Source organism: Rhamphochromis sp. 'chilingali' (assembly GCF_963969265.1).
Source record: "Rhamphochromis sp. 'chilingali' genome assembly, chromosome: 7".
In the NCBI taxonomy this organism is placed as follows: Eukaryota; Metazoa; Chordata; class Actinopteri; order Cichliformes; family Cichlidae; genus Rhamphochromis; species Rhamphochromis sp. 'chilingali'.
Window position 1 is genome coordinate 28,449,849 of NC_137934.1, and position 15,038 is coordinate 28,464,886.

At 40.9% G+C, this 15,038-nt stretch overlaps 1 protein-coding gene across 1 annotated transcript in view; it reads right to left on the bottom strand.

The window, feature by feature from the left end:
* The window catches only part of LOC308399355 (adenylate cyclase type 1-like), a 74,156-nt gene that overhangs the window by 4,336 nt on the left and 54,782 nt on the right, over nt 1–15,038 (bottom strand). The window contains exons 16-19 of the mRNA XM_080886580.1: nt 6,168–6,314; nt 4,824–4,922; nt 4,355–4,469; nt 1,860–1,984 (exon numbers count right to left, since the gene is read on the bottom strand). Coding sequence (XP_080742706.1) covers nt 1,860–1,984; nt 4,355–4,469; nt 4,824–4,922; nt 6,168–6,314 — 486 coding nt within the window. The remainder of the gene's footprint in view (nt 1–1,859; nt 1,985–4,354; nt 4,470–4,823; nt 4,923–6,167; nt 6,315–15,038) is intronic.

The window sequence follows — 15,038 nt, forward strand, 5'->3', positions numbered from 1 at the left end:
TATATAAAGAAAATTGAATTGAATATATGAAAATAATGAAACACATGAACTTTATCTGAACTTTTCTAATTATTTCCAAATAACACCCTCTAATCTGTTTACCTTTGTCAAATAAGAACTAGTCATGTCAATAATAAAAAGCTATAGTATGCAGCAACTGCTTGTAAAGCAAACATTCAAACTTACTTTTTCTTAATTTATCCCCACTCAATGAGCGAGAGAGAGAAAGAAAGCAGCGGCCTAGCAGCGAGCCAGAGAATGACTGATCTACCTATGCGGTGTGAGTGAGAGCACAGCAGAGAATTAAACAGTTGTTTTCTGATTGCTTCACGATGGTTATGTTTTACGGCACAGCATAGACACGCCCACACCTCCACATGTGTGGTGTGGTGTAGTATTACTGTGCTTCACTGAGTCTCCATCAGTGAAACATGTGCTTTACTTACAGAGCGCAAAAGAGACAGCAGTGCTTGGTCACTGGTCACTGCATTTAAAGTGGCACCAGCTGCTGTTATTAGCTACAGGCAGCACACTCACTGCCCAAAGAAAGCACCCCAGGAAAGCCTTAAATGTATAAAAATAACCCTCAGGGGCCACAGTCTCCACAGGTAAATACACCACTACACACTTCAGGAGGGTCTTAGGTGATGACTGGGAGAGATTATTTTATGAGTCTATGCAAGTGCTTTCAAGGAACATCCTTAATATTCAGATATGTCCAGCAAAAACCACCCAACTCAGGGAAAAGTTACCCCAAAACCGCTAACTTTTTATTTCAAATAGCACTCTAATAGCACTCATGGGTGCAGACCTAAACTTAGAAAAACACATTAAGACAATAACAAAGTCAGCTTACTATCACCTCAAGAATATATCAAGGATAAAAGATCTGATGTCTCAACAGGACCTGGAAAAACTAGTCCATGCATTCATCTTTAGTAGGCTTGATTACTGTAACAGCATCTTTACAGGTCTACCTAAAAAATCAGTCAGACAACTACAGCTCATTCAGAACTCTGCTGCTCGAGTCCTCACTAAGACCAAAAAAGTGGACCACATCAGTCCAGCTCTGAGGTCCTTACACTGGCTGCCTGTCCGTCAGAGGATAGACTTTAAAGTTCTGATGCTGGCCTATAAAGCTCTGAATGGTTTAGGACCAAAATACATCAATGACCTCCTGACCCAGTATGAACCATCCAGATCCCTCAGGTCATCTGGATCCGGTCTTTTATCAGTTCCCAGAGTCAGAACCAGACACGGAGAAGCTGCATTCAGCTTTTATGCTCCTTATATCTGGAACAAACTCCCAGAAAGCCTCAGATCAGCTGAAACACTCAGTTTATTTAAATCCAGGTTGAAGACTCACCTGTTCTCAGCTGCATTTGAATAAAGCACCAAATCCACACTTTAAGCTTAAATTTCAAAACTTACATTTAACTACTGATTTTATCTACTGTTCTGATTTTATCTGTTTTGATTTTATATACTGTTGTTTGTTTGTTTGTTAATTAGTTAGTTAGTTTATTTGCTTGTTTTATTCAGTTTTAAATCATGCTTTTTATTTGTTCTTGTTTCTAATGTCTCTGTAAAGCACTTTGAATCACCTTGTTGTTGAATTGTGCTATACAAATAAACTTGCCTTGCCTTGCCTTGCCTAAATATCTTAGCTGGACACCTTTATGCTGTTTTTATTTTTTATTTTTTATTCTATGACTGCAATATTGATCTGCGTTGCATGTATTTTCATAACACAGCAGCAGCTTGTAATCTTAGTGAGATCTGTACATTGTTACATTTGGGAATAGAAAGAAGAAGGATAGGTAACAGAGAAGACATACATGTGGACTGACGAGCTGTACCTGTATCTTTCCTTGTACTCCAGTGCTGTCCATCCTGCTGGCTACATTCACTGTGTTTCCCCAGATGTCATACTGTGGCCTCCGGGCTCCAATCACTCCTGCCACCACTGGGCCCACATTGATGCCTGGTGTTAACATGAATAAAACATATAATGTCTGGGTCACACATGCATATTACATATGTGTGCTACTTATTTTCAAATATAGTTTTCATGTGCTTTCATATAATTATAACAAACATGTCGAGCTTCTACTGGAATTACAAATTTAAGCAGTGCAGCACTAAGAAATGAGAATTACAAAGTAATTGCTGAGTGTTGGTTAGTGATAGGATTCATTTCTCTTTCCACTAACATACACCAAACAGCTAGACTTACCCAGCGTTTTTCAGCAGCTGGTGGCATATCTTTTAACTTTTCCTTTATGAACAGCAGATGTGAAGAAAAAGTTTTGATCATATTCCTCATTTAATTCCTGTCTGGACCAGTCATTAATTTTAAACTGGAGTATATTGTAATTCATTATTATTAGGCTGTTGTAAAAACTCCCTAAAAAGCCTTCAGTTGATCCAAAATGCGAAAGAAAGAGCATATATCCTATACTGGCTTCTCTTCATTGGCTGCCTGTTAAATCCAGAATGAAACTTAACGTCTTCTTACATACAAGGGGTTGAATAATATGGCCACTTCTTATGTTAAATAAGCAGTGGCCTGATACTTATGGTAGGAGTACCATGGGAGGTAGAGCCTTCAGCTCTCAGGCTCCTCTACTATGGAACCAGCTCCCGGGAGGAAGATTGAGGCAGTCTTTCCTTCCCATTATTGCCAAGTGGTTGTTCGTAGGGGAGCATCTGATTGTTGGGGTTTCTCTGTATTATTGTAGGATCTTCACATTATAACATAAAGCATCTTGATGTGACTATGACGACGATTTGGTGTTCTGTAAGTAAAACTGATTTGAATTTCCAAGAGACCATTTTCTTTACGTCAGAATAAAAGTGGCATGTAATAGTTTTTCTCTGATTGTACTCATGTCCTGAATCACTTTAAAGTTTTCAAAACAATATTCAAACTCCTACAAAAATCAGTGTCTTACTCGTGCTCTTCAGAAAGAGCATTTCAGGTTAATTATTAGCAATTGGAAATATTTTAGGAAACTATGGCAAATGATCTGTTTATTTATGTTAGTGCTAAGAGAAACATTTTACCAGCAGTATAACATGCTGCTGCTGCTGCTGCAGTAAGAAGAAAAGCATTGTTGCAAGCCAAAGATAACATTTCCAGAGGATGCATTTGGCATACACAGTGTTTCTTTTCCCAGTAACACTGCAAAGGAGGGTATGAAGAATGGGAATGAGTGATAACAGGTTCACTGATTCCCAGTTCTGGTGTGTTACCATAATATTCTATTGCACACAGTAAGCAATAGTAAAAATGCCATAGCAACGATAGATGTTTTTATGCTACTTCTTCTCTTATTGTAACTGTAGTTTACTGATTTGTGTGATTATTAAAACACAATACATGCAATTAAATCTCACTGCACTTAATATTAGCATCTAAAGAGTACTGAGTATAGATGACAGTTCTCAGAAAAACTTTGTGTACACTCTTAGTGTCACAGAAAACATGTAGTGCAAGGCTGTTAGGAAATTACACAATCATACATGCACATTAACAGACACACTGTCATTCTGATACACTAAACATTTTTAGCACTGTTCTAAAAGAGCATCATATTTTATACCCCATAAAGTACTGCACAAATCTATCAGACATGGCTTCTTGTAATTTCACATGTTTAAACTCACACGCAAAGCAATAGTTTAATCCAACAGGGACCAATGGGCTTGGTCTATCTGTCATTTCCATATAATATTAATGTTATGCAAATGCAACTTTAATGAAGTGTTTAGTATACTTATGATAGTAAAAAATGACTGCAAGAATTTGACATCATTTATATCAATATCATTTTTAAAACTATGATAATACATGTTTGCAAGACATTTTTTGCATCAGTATATTGCATCATCTATGTAAGTATTTCCCAAGGACTTCAGTGATAGACAGAAACATGGCGCATATTGAAGTTCTAACTTTGGTTTCTTTCCTTTTTGGAAATCCAGAATTGCAAAAATTACCAAAAGTTGCATTTCTGCAGAGTAAGTCCATCCAAGCACACAAACAGAGGCAGTTTCTACATGTGGAGCCACCTAGGCTGCAGACAGGATGGCACTGTGTACACCAGGTTTCACTGGGATTAAACAAGGGCTCTAGCTGCAGGCTCCCCACAGGATACCCAACACAATGGAACCCAGAACTTCAGGTCTCGCTGTGACGAGCTTCCTGTGGGGAACGTTCTTTCTGTGATGCATTTCCTCCATTTCCAAGCTTAGCGGCACCGAGTGTTCACGGTGTCCAGTGCAATAGGCCAGAAGTTCTGACATCCATATTTATAGGCCATAGAGTGTGTATGTGTATCTCTTCACTCACCTACTCTGAGGACAAAGTCATTGTAAGACTGGTAGTTGATAGCATCCAGGACATCAAACATCTCGATGGCAAAATCTGACACGGTGCATAAATGTGAGGTGATGGACTTTTTCACCTGAAAATCAGAGGAAGACACATATGTGACATATTAATGCAGAAATAAACCTGAAGTAAGAAGCAATATTACCCTCCATTTCTGTTTCCCTGATGTGGTAACATGTGGCTTTAAATGCACTTTATGAAAGCAGAATATGCTGAAACCACAGATACCAGTAATCCCCCACAGAGGATTTTGTGGTGTGAAATGTGGCAGTGTTTAAAAGATCAGCACTCAGAGAACACAAACTTGGAAAGGCTAGGCCTCTCAACAGTACCCTGGACACCCAGAACAGTTTTCAAATGTGCAAATACACTGCAAACAAGTACAAAAACCTTATTCAGGAGATAAATATAATTAGTAGAGGTCTACCTTTGAAGCAGTTGTAGGAACCAGCCCAACTGCAGCCATGTATGTACTGCCAATGGTCTTAATTTTCTCAATGTCCCTGTAGCACTCTTTATCCATCAGCTGGAAGTGGGGAAAAAGAAGGAAAAATTGGACAAAAACAGGAGAAACAGATTACCACAACAAGAAAATTCAAATCAAATTTTCTGCTGATTTGTTGGTTGCACATTCTTAGAGCCATTTGATTGCAGTGACTCATTTTCAAGTTCAAGAAACCCATTTGAGATGATCTGAACACTACGCTACACTACCTGAGCTTCCACTCAGGTAGGCTGTGGTGTTTAAATTATGCTTAGTTGGTAGTAAGGGGGCCCAAAGTATGTCAGGAATATATCACCCACATCATTACATTACATCCCCACAACCAACCAGATACATTACAAGGCAGGATGGATCCATGATTTAGTGTTATTTTCTGACCCTACCATATGAACGTCACAGCAGAAACTGAGATTCATCAGAGAAGACGATGTCTTCTGTGGTCCAATTTTAGTGAGCCCCTGTGAAAGTAGCCTCAGGTTGCTCTCATTAGCTGACAGGAGTGGCACCTGGTGCGGTCTTCTGCGTCGAGGTTTCACATTATCTCTGTTCAGAGATGCTCTTCTGTATTACTTGCAGTGAATGGTTATTTGAATTATTGTTGCCTTCTTTTCTGTTCAAAGCAGTCTGGTTCTCCTCTGACATCTACAAGACAGTTCTAACTGCCTTGTAACCTCAAGGAAACTCTCTCTTTTTCCAAACCATTCTCTGTGAATCTTACAGATGGTTGTGAGGGAAAACCCCAGTTTCTGAAAATACTTAGACTGGTCTGGCACCAACATATTCTAAGTGACTTAAAAGACCTTTCTTCCCCATTCTGATACTCAGAAGTTCAACAGGTTGTCTTGACAATCTCTACACACCTAAATGCACTGCGTTGTTGCCATATGATTTATTGATTAGATATCAGTCATTAACAAGCAGCTAAACAGGTATACCTAATAAAGTGGTGAGTGTGAGTGTATATTAAAAGTGACAAACAAATCTGAATACAATTTAAAATGGACTTGTTTGGCATGTTTGAGTAAAGGAATGCTTTGTGCAGCTGATTATAGATTCAAGTTAGCCAAAAATCATCTGTAAGTAATTCCTTATTTTCCCAGCTGCCACCATTGCTTTTTATATTCCATAAATAAACAGTATTTTCCCTTGGTCATAGCCATATCATCTCTGAAAATTGCACTGCTGGCCAGAAGATTCACTACACGAAAAACATATAAAATGCTGCAGATTTATGGATGATCTGATGGAACAAACTATTTCAGTCACCTCATCAAAGTCAGCGATGATCTCATTGAGCAGCCTCAGACACTCAACTCCCATGTTGTTTCCATCCAGCTCGATGTAGAAATCATTAAAGTTGGCGATAGAAGCGAACAACACTCCGACCTGAGCGTACGACTGATAGTACAGATCCTGCAGGGTAGAACAATTCAATAAAAACAATTCAACAACCCATACTACCAAAGAAGAAAAAATATTTGCATATGGAAGATTGTGCTAGCTTACTGAATCTTTGAGCAAGACTGTTGTCAGTATTAAATAGCAGTGACCCAGTGCCATCACAACCCCAACAAATAAACATGCTTCATCCTGATGTCCATAGTGATTCTTTTCCCCCTGTTTTCAGGTAAAAGTGTTTAAAAGTTGATATATTTCCAATGTGTACACTGTTAAGATATTTAAGAGGTAATCCTTCATTGTTTTGTAAGCATTAGAAGCATTATATTACAGTTTTGTGCACATATACATGGCGGTTTTGAGCCCCAGTTAGGTACTGTGTAATGACCAGTAAGATAACAGCAGGAGCTAAAAACGCCGCTATTGTCAGCCATTTTGTCAGGAAACCTGTTCTGGCATATATAGTAAGCACTTTAGTATTTTGGTTTATTATTTAGTGATTTTCTTCCACCATGTGACATTAAGCAGTACAGAACGTGAAACGTTTCTGTTTATTTGCACTGCAATAAACGACTGCATGAGAGACGCAAGTCATATTCACTCTCGTGATTCTTTTCCCCCCTGTTTTCAGGGGTGTAACATTTGGAGGCACCGCTGGGATAGCTGCTTAGATGTCCGGTGTCCACATCTGCACATCGTAGTCCAAGCCAGCCAAATCCCCCCATACAACCCAGTAGAGCAGGGCGATATGACCAAAAATATTTATCACGATATACATTTGAAAATTTGCGATAATGATATAACTGACGATATAATTGACACTAGACAAAATATTTTACAACTCCACAACTTTATTAGTGCAAAAAACCTCATCAATGTATTTTCACTTAAACAAGCAGCTGTTTTTTATGTGCATTAAAGTTATATAAAAATGTAACAGTGCAAATTCCTTGCTGACAGTTTAACCAAAAGGCATTTCCAGTGGAAATTGGCCGACATATCCTCAGCATAACCATGTATAATATCCACAAAACTTAAAAAGAGGTTATACACACACAATACGGTAATATTATGTTGAAGCACAGTACGTATCACTCCACGAGGCGCCTGCCTAATATAGCCCTAATGCTCCGACAATCCATCAAGCGGTGCGGCTTCGTAGCTTAGCAAAGTCGTACTAAAACATTTGACAGATTTTCGAGCGCCGTGTACGACATAAAATCGTTTCGAGGTCAGTAAACACAACCAGAATTCATACATAAGGCACACGGGATTATAAGGGGCACTGTCGATTTTCAGAAAAATCAAAGGATTGATTTTAAGTGTGCCGTATTTTCCAAACAACATGGTAATAACGACGGCCCGCTAGCATGCGCTACCAAAAATAGTGCTTTGTTGTGTATCTGACGGACGAAAGCCAAACCAGTTCCACACCACTGAAGTTGCAGCATTTTTACAAATCAATTCTGGTTCATCCGTTTCATTTAACGATCCACTTTCGCTCTTCTCATTCTCCGTCGCCGCCATGTGCGTATGTAAACAAAGGCACTGCGCATGTGCGTTTTACCCATATTCTATCGCGATATTATATTTTCCTATTGTTGCCCAAAATTACACCGGTATTACCGTGAACGGTATGATATAGCCCAGCCCTACAACCCAGGCAGACTGCAGTGAGGAAAGTTTGCTATCGAGGCGCACTGGTAGCTGTGTTTTAGCACATGTTTCCTGAGGCTAGCCAGAGATCATCAGGGGCTGCAAAAACAACATTCTTCCTGCCTACTGCCACAATGTCTTCGGTGGAAGAGCTGCAAGAAGAGGTTGTGCGTGAAATGCACACTCTATCCAAAGATCAACTGGTGTCAATCTGCGAGTTCCTTGGCATTGCAGAGAAAATAGATGTTAGCAGAAAAACTGTCACTGCTAACACACATTCAAATACACATGGAGAGAGAAGGTATAACAGTACTTGAGGATGATGGAATGTCAGAACTGTTGTTGCTTAATGATAAGATTGCTGAAGTAATGAAAGAGACAATTGTTGAGACTGAACCAAATGCAAATGGAAGGGGTTATTCAGGGCACAGAGAGCAACTAAACACTGCAATCTCACTGGTAACAGAGACAGCTAATGCAGTTAACACAGCGGTTAGTTCTCACTCCCAAGCTAATCACTCTGTCCCTAACTCATCTGTGTCAAGTGCCCCCCAACGACCAAGCCCTTACTGGCAGAAAGATTTCAAAATATCAGGCCAGATTGGTGAACCAGGTCAAAAAGATAAACTGACATTTTCCAGTCTTGCTCACCAGATCGAAAATGGACTGAGCAGAGGCTACTCAGAGCTTAACATTGTAGATGCTGTCATCAGAGCTATCTTGCCAGGTCTACAACTATGCAGCTATTTGGAGGGAAAAGCTCAACTCACCCTTACGACTCTACGCTGCATCCTGCGCTCCCATTTCCAAGAGAAGAACGCCACCGAACTCTATAAACAACTTGCCTCTGAAGTACAGACCCCAAAAGAGACTGCTCAAAGCTTCCTGATGAGAGTTTTAGATCTAAAGCAGAAAGTCTTATTTGCTTCCCAAGAGTCAGAGTCAGGACTCAAATATGACCCAGCTTTAGTCTAGCGTATGTGTTTGCACACCATACTCACGGGCTTCCAGAGTGACAGTGTCAGGATAGATATGCAGCCACTCCTGTTAGACTCTAAGACACCTGATGAACTCCTGTTAGAGAGGTTAAATATGGCTTGTGCCAATGAGGCAGAAAGGAAAGACAAGAAGAACAAGAAACGAATGCTGCACACACTGCTACCTCTATGGGAGTAGAGAACACTTTCAGGCTGGATGTAGAAGCAGAGGTATGAGACCATATAAAGAGAAACATTTAAACCAGCAATGGTTACCACCGAGGGACGAGTGTTAACCATGCCCATCATCCACAAGTCCCAACATTGCTCCAACTGTAAACAAGAAAAGTCAGGCATGAGACAGTGTTCAGCATGTAAAAACGCACTTTATTGTTCAAAAGCATGCCAGAAGCAACACTGGAGACAACATAAGAGACAATGCACTGGCTTAAAGACTAACAAAGACAATGAGACTGTTCAGGTACCACTGCCGCCAGCTCATGTAAACACCCCTCACAAAGTCACATCTCTGGTGGGTAGGCAATGTCTGGTTGAGTGTCTCCTGGACGGCCACAGGCTTCAAGCTCTATGGGATTCAGGCTCACAGGTGTCGATCATCGATGAGAAATGGAGAAAGGACTATTTGCCACAAACAGAACTAAGAGATGTAGCCGATATTATGGACACATCTGAACTCACCCCGACCACAGGAAATGGGACCGACATGCCATATCTTGGGTGGGTTGAGACAACCTTCCAACTTGTTTCCGGAACTGAACAAACTGAGAAATTGACCATCCCCATGTTGGTAATGAAAGGTTTTCAGCTCAGATGCCCTATTATAGGTTACAATATCATTGAATACATTGTGAATAAGACTGACCAAGCTAAACTGTACAGCACAGAGAAAAGCATTTCACAGCCTCAAAAGACACAAGGTGAAAGCTTTTATACAGGCTGTTAGTGCAGATACAGTTGACGAGTACAAAGTGATGACAAAGAAAGACTGTATTACTGTACCTAAACAAAGCCACATGCATGTTGAGGGTCATATAGCAGCAGGACCATTTAAACAAGACATGGTCATGATATTTGAGCCAGACTTAAATCCTCAGTGGCCAGACGATCTTGAGTTTTTTGACACTTTGGTTAAAGTTAAGAAGGGTACTTTACCTGTCATAACACTAGGTGTCTCTAACCCCACTGACCATGAAATTGTCATTCCAGGCCGTACATTAGTTGGCTCGGTTCAGACTATTACAGCTGTTTTACCTGCCCAGGTGTATGAAAAAGCCACATCTGTAGCTACTGTTAACCAGACAAATATACAAGCCCAGTGTAGCTCTACTGAAGAGTGGGACCCACCTGTAGATCTTAGCCACCTGGGTGAAGAGCAGAGAGTATTAGCGAAACAGATGCTCAGAGAAGAATGCCATTCTTTCTCTAAAACAGACAATGATACAGGCCAGCGGTCCCCAACCTTTTTTGCGCCACTGACCGGTTTATACCCGACAATATTTTCACGGACCGGCCTTTAAGGTGTCGCGGATAAATACAACAAAATAAAACTAGTAGCGGTACCGAAAAAAAGAAGTTTTATTCACAACACACGTGAAAAGACCAAGGAAAACCGAGTTAACAATAAAAACGATAACAAAATAACGCTGAAAACTGATAAAAACCCTGAAAACCATATATTTCACACCTGAGCCTCAACTCTCGCGGCTCGGTACCAAACGACTCACGGACCGGTACCGGTCCGAGGCCCGGGGGTTGGGGACCGCTGATATAGGCTGTATTGAAAAACTGAAAATGACCATCTCACTCAAAGACAACGAACCAGTCAAACGCACATACCTATCTGTGCCACGGCCGCTCTACCAAGAGATGAAAAGTTACCTGCATGATTTAATAGCACAAGGCTGGGTCTGAAAGTCAGACTCGTCATATTCCTCACCAGTCGTTTGTGTTAGAAAAGAAGATGGTACTTTAAGACTGTGCATAGACTACAGAGACCTGAATCGGAAAACCCATCCTGATTGCCAGCCCATCCCACGCGTCCAGGACATTATGGACAGTTTGGGTGGAAACTCCTGGTTTTCGCTTTTAGGTCAGGGGAAAGCGTACCACCAGGGGTTCATGTCAGAAGAAAGTCGTCCACTCACTGCTTTTGTGACCCCCTGGGGATTATATAAGTGGATTCGCATCCCCTTTGGACTTATGAATGCCCCTGCAGCATTTCAGCGCTGTATGGAAGAGTGCCTGGATGGGCTGCGCGACAACATCTGCATCCCCTATCTGGATGACACATTAGTTTACAGCAAAACGTTCAAAGATCACTTGGAGGATGTGAGAAAAGTGCTCCAGAGATTGAGAGGCTTTGGTATAAAGCTTAAGCCAAGTAAGTGTGACATGTTTAAGTCTGAGGTGCGCTATTTGGGCAGAATAGTGTCTGCAGAGGGCAGTAAAGTGGATCCTGCAGATTTTGAAGCAGTCAAAGCACTCAAAGGTATAAAACCACAAAATGTTGGTCAGCTCAGAAAAATGTTAGGCCTTCTCTCCTACTACAGACAATACATAAAAGACTTCTCCAGAAAAGCAGGTCGTTTGTATGAACTGTTAAAAGCTGTCAAAACCCCAGAGAACTCAGACACCACAAAAGGGCCAAGGGCAAGACCAAAGAGAGCCAGTCAAGTTGTGCCCTCCTCAAAACAAATCGTGTGGACTGACCAGCATCAACGTGCGCTTGAGGAACTAATAGACTGTTTGCTCCACCCACCAGTGCTGGGGTTCCCAGATTTCACACAGCCGTTCATCGTACACACAGACGCCTCACACAAAGGGCTAGGCGCCGTTTTGTACCAGAGACAAGATGGTAAGCTGCGAGTTATTGCTTATGGCTCCCGTACTCTAACAGCGGCTGAAAAAAACTACCACTTCCATGCAGGAAAACTAGAATTTTTAGCATTGAAGTGAGCTATCACTGACAAATTCAGAGACTATTTGTACTATGCCCCAACATTTACTGTCTATAGCGATAACAACCCGCTAACGTACATTTTGTCAACAGCCAAACTGAATGCCACCACATCAAGATGGGTCGCTGAGCTCGCTGATTTTCACTTCACCATTAAGTACAAACCAGGGAAGGAAAACGGTGACGCAGATGCTTTATCAAGAATGCCACTTGATGTAGAAACCTTAATGAGAGACTGCTCTGAGGAAGTGCCACCGGACACTATCACAGGTGCTATCCAGGCCATTGAGGCACAGAAAAACACACCTGCCACATGGACACTCTCAGCTGCAGCAATGTCAGTCACAGCAGAAGGTGAGCCAGCAGAAGCAACATTCACACCCATACCAAAAGAACAGCTTAACCCTTTAAGACCTACCATAGAACCAAGTCCGCCAGAGCTTATAGTATATTTTTACATGCTGTGGAGCCATTTTTTGGAGCATTTCAAGTTGCTATACATCAATACAACCATTATAGCCCACATTTTAATAATATGTCTGCATTAACTGCATAGTCATTACATAAATTGCAAAAAAGTGCAATAAACTACAAAAAAATTTAAAATCGTTTTTGATTTTTTAACATATATTTCTAGTTAGAGAAATTTAAGAGGCTTATCCCTCAAAACTGTAAATACAAAAAAGTTGCACAAAATAGTTTCCCACCAAAGGAAATTTATTTTAAGTGTCTTCATAGTTTTATTTTTGAGATACACCAATTTTCATATACTGCAGGAAAAACGAAAAAATATATTATAGTGCAAATTTGCAAAATAACAGCATATGCATCAAAATAAAATATTTCCAGCAGTGCAATATGAGTCCTAAGCATCCCAGAAACGACACAGAAAGTCATAAAGTCAAATACAACTTTTAAAAACACAAGTGTAGGCTCATAAGGCCACGATGGTAAAAAACTACATTTCCGCAAAATGACGTCACTTCCGGTTTCGGGCAGGTCATGCCGGACATGTGATAGTTCACGCTGATGGACGTAGGAAGTGTTACAAACAGCTGATCGGATCGGCAAAGCGTGTTTCTGGAATATTATGTTTTTGTTGCCGCAAGTGTTTTTTATGCAGTTTTTGCAAAGCTATATGTGGAAGGAAACTGTGACCTAGGACAAGCTGATGGCATAAGATGAAAGTACAACTCCTCCGGTTTCATATGCAAAAAAAATTATTGCGCTAGATTACGTGGTTGCAGAGCTACCGGGATTTAAAAATAGTTACGCAAAACAGAGCGTGTCCGCTCTGACCGGCTTTAAAGGGTTAATGAAGCGCAAAAGTCTGATCCTGTTATAAGCCCTGTATTACAGTGTAAACAGACCGATTCAAAACCACTGCCCAAAGAGCTAAGAACATTTGACCCTAAGACAAAATGCTTGTTCAGAGAGTGGGGCAAGTTAAGACTAGATAACAATGGCATCTTGTACAGACTCACTTCTGCCCAGAAACAGCTAGTCCTGCCAGATCAGTTCAAAAAGACTGTAATTGAAGAGCTGCACAATAATATGGGCCGTCAATAGGGATGGGTATCGAAAACCGGTTCTTGTTGAGAACCGGTTCCTACTGTTTCAATTCCTTGGAATTGTTTCCCATTTTTGCAAACAATTCCCTTATCGATTCCAGTTGCCCCGAATCACGTCACCACGTTGCGGAGCATCATTTACCTGGCAGGAAACATGGTGGCTGAAACGCTCAAAAGTTTGATTACACTTTACGAGAACGGAAGACAACAGGGCAACTTGCAATACTTGCAAAGTAGATATTTCATTTAAGGGAGGAAACGCTACGAATATGCAAAAGCATTTGCTCACAAAACACACGATAACCTTAAATGAATGTCGTGTTTTTAATTCCGCTCCGGACTCGTGAATTTCAACCCAGCAGCAGCGGTAACGTTTGCACGTCCTCTCCCGTTAATGCGGCAGGTGAATAATCAACTAAGAGTACATATTTATGTTAGCGCGATCTGCCTTATTACAAAACCTGCCATTACTGTGCATTTAGGTGACCATGATGAGAGAGACAGACAGAGTCTGGCTGGCTCAGATGCTGGCAGTTCTCCCTGCAGTCTACCGGTAGCGTCTCCTTTCAGGCCAGGATAGACGAATGTCACCGAGCAGTGACTAAGTTTGTGGTAAAAGGCTTGCACCCATTTGCCACAGCAGATGCCCCCAATTTTCGGTAAGTGAATGTGTTTAATTGTAGGCAGGGACATTACTGGATATTCTTGTGTAATTGCTACAGAATAATTTATGTTATACTTTGTTATTGCTACAGAAGAATATTTATTTTATTATTTTACATTTACAATTTTTTTTCCTGGGGATCCTGTGACACCCCATTGAAGAGCCATAGGCTGGATCTCTTAAGATCTCACTGTTGGGTTTGTAAAGCCATGTTACTCCTAAATTTCTATCTTGTTCAAAGAGAAGATATAAAACAAAGTTCTAAGCTGATCGACCTTAGTGTTCTCCTTTTTAAAAAAAAGAATTGATAAGAGAATCGATAAAGAATCGAATCCTTAAACAGAATCGAAAATGGAATCGGAATCGTGAAAATCTTATCAATACCCATCCCTAGCCATCAAGGTGTTGATCGCACAGTGTCTTTGATACGTGAACGCTTCTTTTGGCCACACATGCAGGCAGACATCGAGCATTTTGTGACCAACGTTTGTTCCTGTGTAAAGCAGAAAAAGCCCAGCCATGAAACAAGAGCTTCTTTAACAAACATTGTAACTACGCAGCCCTTTGAGCTGGTGTGTATAGACTTTCTCCATCTTGAAAAATGCAAAAGCGGTTATGAATATATTCTAGTGATAACTGACCACTTCACACATTTTGCGCAAGCCTATGCCACCACCTCAAAGTCAGGCAAAACTGCTGCAAACCTGATATTCAATGACTATGCCCTAAAGTTTGGCTTCCCCTGTTGCATTCACCATGACCAAGGAGGTGAATTTGAAAATCAGCTATTCAGTCAGCTCAAGAAACTGTGTGGCATGGCCGGTTCTAGGACAACACCCTATCACCCAATGGGGAACGGTCAAGTTGAACGTATGAACAGGACATTGTTGCAAA